We start from the raw sequence: 6,738 nt of genomic DNA, 5'->3' as shown, positions 1-6,738 counted from the left end.
TGTATTATCTTTTTGACACTAGCACTGAAGCTTTCTTGTATGGAAGAGAAATGTGGCATAACTAAATTGATGTTCTTTTAATAATCTTCTATAGAGGTGCAACAGATACTGTAGCTCTAATTTGAATAGGAATTTTATACAGTTTTACATCATCTTCATTAATTTGTTTAGTTTTTAGTTGTTCACTTCCCTAACCATCAAGCATAACTGAAAATTAGCTGCACAAATACAAGGTAATGTTTTGTTAATTCAAATTATGTCTGCTTCAAAGGAGTAACTATGGCTGTCCTGCTACAGTACATCGTAAATTGTATGCAACATCTTAAACATCTAAATGGGGTGAGAGATTGGTGGTTTTCATGGTGATGGTAATTCAGATTATATCTGGTTTATGGTAGACATCGTGGACTCATTCTTTATAAGAATATACATTGTCAATAGCTTTTAGTATTTACATTCAGAATTTTTTAATGGTATTCAACATCTCTGCCATGTTTGGAAACAATTAACAATCATCCAAAATTCCCTTCAATACTGTTGTCCCATTGCTGTAAATGTCTTTATGTAATCAAAACTATCAAACAACAATCTAAATCTGTTTGGAATCAGTTTTGTGTTTAATATGTTAGTCATTTACTTACTCAACTGAAATGTCCTTTCAAATTGTATTAATTTGTTATATACCTATGCAACCCTTATTTAATTGTCTGACTATATCTTTCAACATAACTAGGTCATAATCTGGCATATACTTATGTATGCACGGCCTGTTGAATAAACGTGTCAATTTGTACACTTATCTTAAGGCATGCTAACCATATCTAAACGGTGTTTCACACTCAGGTATATAATACCTGATGATGATCCAGTTGGATCAAAACATATAGCTTAGACAATAATAACGAATATATGACAAAGAATTCCATGTGTTTCGATGGGTATCTTGGGCGTAACTCGCGAAATATTTTGATGTGTGAAAAAAATATTTCGACAAAAATTGTAGATGAAATTGAAAAACATTTTGAGCCCTCGGTACTCTTTATGTAGGTAAAAAAGATAATTGACTAAAATTATTTAAAAGTTGTTTTGTCTTGTAACTCGAGAAGTGCTAAACTACTGTTACGGAAGTTGTTGTTGTTGGAGGTCCTTGCGCATCCTCCCCAACTCTTTTGCATTGGTTATAAAGGAGCCTCAGAATTTGATCTTTATACAACAAATCAAGCGCGCCATAATTGGTACATAAATTTCCTAAATTGTTTCTCTCACAGAATACAAAGATTAGAGCCAGCTGAAAAATATTCACATGTGCTTTGAAATTAAGGACTCGTCAAGGAAAGTTGTGTTGCTGTCCCGTTCTTTGACATGCTACTGGTCAGTCGAGCATTTACAAGGCTGTGCTTAGTTCATCAACTGTTCCTAGATGCCGCTAATCATTAAAGTAATACAAAACATTTGCCGATCATGTAAGAGATTGTGGTTTTGAGTGTGATTAATATTTGCTCCTGAATTTTGAAGGTAAATTTACTGCAGATGCCGTACATTTTTCGTACATTTTGAATGCATGCTGCTTGAGGAACAAACAGGTCGAAGCACCCATTACGCCAAATACGTGTATCTTTCATTTAGTTCAGTTTTCTGATGTGAGGTAGAATATGGCTTCCAATACAAATTCCAAGGTAGTTTAATAGTGACAGGTATAACAATATATTTGGCATATATTCATAATTTTTTCCTCATTACGCTTTGAAGATATTGCGTTTGTCAGGAAAGTTTGTTACTCAAAGTTTGTTGTCAGACTTGCATTAGGTTTCGGCCTCGTTTTCTGTGTTATAGTTTTGTAATTTAATATACAATATTGTAGTATTAAGAACTTCATTGTAGTATCTTTCCTGGAGTGTCACATTATTCACAAAACAGTTGTTTTTATAAGTATTCGTTTCAGTCAAGGTTTGTGCATTAATTTTCACCGGAGAAAATGCGGGATTGGGGTGAGCTTGTGCAGTAGATAATGCTTATAAAGATGCTTCAGTTCTGGGAATTCTGGTCTTTCAGTTTTCTGTGGAAGAATAACATAAGTTTAGCACGTGCAAAAGGCATCCTACACTGCAATGTTAATATGTTATTGATAAAATGGAATAGAATTTATTTACATTCCATAGAGTAGGCCGAAGCCAAGGATGTAGAACATGTCATAGCACAAATACAGTACTTGTTTCTAATACAAATATGAATTATGACAGTAATTTACAGACAACTACAGTATTGCTGATAAAGCTCTGTTCAGTTTTACAGATGAAGTCTTAAATGCACTAAATAATAAAATGCATGTTGGTGGAATATCTTGTAATCTTGCTAAAGCATTCGATTGTGTAAATCATTATTTATTACTATCAACACTAAATTTTATGGAATTTGATATATAGCTGGTCAGTGGTTTGAATCATACCATCATGACAGAAATCAACAAGCAAAATCATCAAATTCAAATGATAGCACCTACTTGTACTTCCATTGTGGATGTCTGAGTTTGTTTACACTACAAATGATAATAATGAGAGCAGTAATTTGCAGGCTAGTGGAAGAATATTCAATATAACAATTCACTACACAAGTCTCCCTTTAGTGCCTGCCATTATTTTGATATATTACCACCACAACCAAGCTTTGTGCATTTGTATGATGGAAATTAAAAACAGATTTTTTTATAAATTACATTTGTTTTTCCTGTTGATGGTGGTATTTGTAATCAACTTTAGAGCAAGGGATGCAGGCCTAACAACAGACTAGTGTTAATGGGACACATGGGTGATTGTCCTTTTATTTAAAGTACCTTTTTTATTTGAAGCACACATTTTTAGTTATTCTGTACCAGATATTTTGAAACAATAATTATTTTTTGGTAAAAGTACTTGTTAATTGAACATATTAGTTTATAGTTCAGTTTTGTTTAGACTTACTTATCACGAAAAATAAGTTTGATTCATGTTTTCAATTGTATGTGTGAAACTTTGAGACTCTGGATGCTTTGTCTTAAGAGTATTTGCTAAAGTATTTTTGTTCTTTACTTTGTCTGTTGCACCTCTTAAGAGATAAAAGGAAGGACAGACAGATGTTTGACGTGTGTGTGTGTGACAATTTCTCTGCAAGGAAGGAGTAAAAAATCCTTGAACACAACTAAAGGCTGCTGAGTAGGAAGATCTTTCTTTCATGATTGCTTAATGTTCAAATGTCATGGTTCAATCAATGTGGATTGAAAACTCTTTATGCTTCAGCAGCACAAAAGCATTCAGCAACGGCTATCAATAATATTGATGTTCATGCAAGTTGACAACTTCATACAGAATGACAGAAGAACTTGAACTCTTTCACTATCATGTCAACGTGGCCAATTTCCTGAAACTTTTCTGTTGTTAATGTAAAGATTATAGCATTGTAACAGCTCATCGTAGGTAAAAAGATACCAAAACTTGAGATTGGAAACACATGACTTGCAACAACTTTCTCCTCTTTATATTTTTTGCATTTTGCCAAATAACCAAGTTTTCCTATGAATTTGGACTTATGGAAGACATCCTATATAAGTGCATATCTGTCTTAAAGTTTTAATATTCTCCATTTGATTGCATCACGTAAGCACTGTGATTCTTGGTGATAGTGTGATGTGTGAAAGGGTTTTGACAGTTTCCTTGTTTGTAGATTTACTGATAAAGCGTCTGTCTGCTTTGTTTATGTTTCCATCATGAGAATGGTGGGGATAGTGATACATTAAAGTACAAATGGAATAATTTTATTTTATGTCTTTATAGAAAATGTTGAAATTTGGATGACTGGTTTAAGCTCAAACATAATTTTTCATCACTCTTCTTGTGTGGTAGGTGCAGTTCATTTAAAGTGTTTTATGTTAGTGTATTTTAATTTGTCAACATGTGTCCTAGTTGGATCCCAGATAATGGGTGCTAAAGTAATAGGTTCTCTATTTCATGGTAATGTGCAATGGCGAATGGGAAATGAGTTTTATACTTTGAAAACGTGTTTTAAAATTCCACTATGTAACATTAGCATTCAGTCTCCTGATTTTGTGTTGTTGAGTTTTTGTGTTTAATCTTTATTCCCCGTAATATATATTTAAATATGTTATTTAACTCAACTCAGTATGTCAGTTGCTGCTGATACTATAAAAGCAGACAGGTGCTTGTGAATTGTAATGAACTGCCCTAACACTGTTTTTTTTTTCTCAGGAAACATTGGACAGCTCTGTTTTCATCACACTGTGAAGTGATGTTATGAAAGGTAAGTGAGCATTAGAGAAATGAGTCGTGGGATATTCATGTTATTTGTGCATAATGTGTAATATTAAAAATGTCTCTACCAGCCATACACCACTGCTACATAGCCCACAGAGTACGTACTTCTAAAGAGGTGAAAGTCAGGTCCTTTTGGGAGCACTTCATTGCATCTATTGCTCATTGTGACTCCTGGAAAATGTTGATGAAAAGCAGAAATAGATGTGTAGATTATTATAAAAATTATAAATTATGCATATTATATTTAAATTTGTATACTATTATGAAAATTATAACCATAACACCAGCATCAAATAGTTTAATATTTCAGAAGTCTCATTGACTGAGAATAATAGAATTTTATTCCATTTGCTAAAGGTAGTGCAAGGAAGCCAAACTTGCAGGAGACCAGGTGAAATTTGATTACACTGCTAATAATTTTTGAATTAGTTGGCATTTGTCATGAAAACTCTGTAGGGGTAACATAACATTTGAGATCTTTTTGATGGTGTAGATTTTAAGTACCTGACTTAAGTATTTCAATGTGGCAGCCATATAGCTGTAAAAGGTTTTGTGGGTTGATTATGACTTACAACTTCCTGCTCTCAGTCAACATTTTTTATTACCACAGACCTCTAAAATTATTAAAACATTTATTAGAATTATTTCTATGTAAAATGGATTCCATCAGTCTGGAACATGAATCAGGGTAGCTCAGTCAGTATAATATCTGAATGCAGACTGACTAGAGTTTGTGCCTTGGCAGGAGCTAAGGGTTTTTTCCTTCAGCCTCTTGTGTCCAGCCCAGCTCTGGGATATCTTTCTTCAGGGGTGAAGTACAGCTGGGGTATGACCTTGACCACTCACCCCATTTAGTGCCTCAGTCAAGAACAAGTAGGAGCTACACCTCCTCTCCCCTCGAGCTCCTCCATGGTGTATAGTGAGGCAGCTTTTACTTCACCAGCTTATAACTCATATAGTTCTAATGGTAATGTTGAATAATTCGCAACTCATTGTGACTAGGAGACTGAAATCTATAAATATGAGTGACTGTCAGTTTCTTGAGTTATACTTCTTTATTTACTGAAAATAGCAACATGATATGACAAATCTTTGATGTTATCTTGGCACAAATTCCAGCTCTGCTGAGTGTAGGAGACTGAATCCTTAAGCTGAAGCTGAAGCTGAAGGCCATTAGCAGCCAGCATTATTATTGAAGGCAGTGGGCTTGTCACTCACTACTCGAATGCACCTTACAGGACTGATAAGGACAAGTTGCCTTGAGCAATTGTCCCGGAATGGGCCAATAGGCCCAATCCCTGTAGTAGATGATGATGATGATTATTATTATTGAAATGTCAACTCCATTGAATGTTCAATCATGCAGTGTTGTGTTTATAATGATATTTGAAATATGTGAATATTTTATTATTTTATGTTCTTTTAATGAATTGTATGTAAAGAAAAGGGTATATGAGAAAGTTAATTTAAAATTTCTTAGTAGTGAAAATGTTACATAATTCTAATGTGAATTCCTACTGAAAGACACATGTTTTGATACAGTTTTAGGGAAAGATGCTGTGAACTACAAGACTAAATTATATTTCTGGGTTTCAATCCACATCATACATGAGTTAAATGGGGAGTATTCGGTATGTGTCAGAGGTACTGAAGTGGTTTGTTTTAAGTGAAGTGTACAATGTGCAGATCTTTTTTTTTATCTTCACCACGTGAAGACTGATTGAACAGATTCTACAAACTATGAGCATAAACATCGTGACATGGTACTTTGATATTGTATTGTATTGAGACTAAACCAGCTTATCTGAATGAAGTTTTTTGAATGTTTGAGTTGTAGGCAAAGAGTGTTAGCAGTCACCACAAACTCTATGGAAGTTGATCTCTTTTTGATTCCCTTGCCTTTTACTTTAAACGGACGTGGAACGCAGGGATTTGACGCGACTACTGTGCAATGGAGTTCAAGTGTTCCTGTTGCAATGCAGTAACGTGTGAACGCTTTACAAACGACGCTCCTTTAGGCGCGTGTTTACGTCCTTAGAGACCAGTTCGTCTGCTAACTATACACTGACCGCAGTGCTGTAATTTATTCCTTGTTGTAACAGACATTTATTTCTGGGGAAGGCTGATGTAGAAATAATTAATGGACATAGTGCGACATGACATGCGAGTGTATTTATATCTCGAGTGGCTGCTTGTTGGTACTCTTTGTTTCACAAACATCGCCACCAACGTTTTAATGTCATGGTTGAATACATTTCTACACTACAGTGCACTCGCTGCATCTGAGAGACATTTCCCGACACCTAGTTTTTCTTTCCTTGCCGATAAATTTGGTGTAGCGGGAACGCTGTGAATTTCTATCTTGGAGGCAGCGTGACTGCCAGCATCTTACATTGGTAAAATTCTTTCAGACCATACCACGGAACGATCCAGT

The 6,738-nt window shown here is 34.7% G+C and overlaps 1 protein-coding gene across 6 annotated transcripts in view; it reads left to right on the top strand.

Annotated features, from left to right (window-relative positions):
* The first annotated feature begins 1,372 nt into the window (after positions 1-1,372).
* LOC110833120 (R3H domain containing protein encore) overlaps positions 1,373-6,738 on the top strand; it is a 68,774-nt gene continuing 63,408 nt past the window's right edge. For all 6 annotated transcript variants that reach the window (XM_087344039.1, XM_087344026.1, XM_087344021.1 and 3 more), the window contains exons 1-2: positions 1,373-1,515; positions 4,239-4,290. In XM_087344039.1, coding sequence (XP_087200165.1) covers positions 4,284-4,290 — 7 coding nt within the window. In that variant the 5' untranslated portion in view covers positions 1,373-1,515; positions 4,239-4,283. The remainder of the gene's footprint in view (positions 1,516-4,238; positions 4,291-6,738) is intronic.

Source organism: Zootermopsis nevadensis, unplaced genomic scaffold (genome assembly GCF_977971745.1).
Source record: "Zootermopsis nevadensis isolate Lab colony 2312 unplaced genomic scaffold, Znev_1.0 Znev_ptg000001l, whole genome shotgun sequence".
NCBI lineage: Eukaryota > Metazoa > Arthropoda > Insecta > Blattodea > Termopsidae > Zootermopsis > Zootermopsis nevadensis.
The sequence above is the reverse complement of the archived record's forward strand: the minus strand, read 5'-3'. Positions and strand labels throughout refer to the sequence as shown.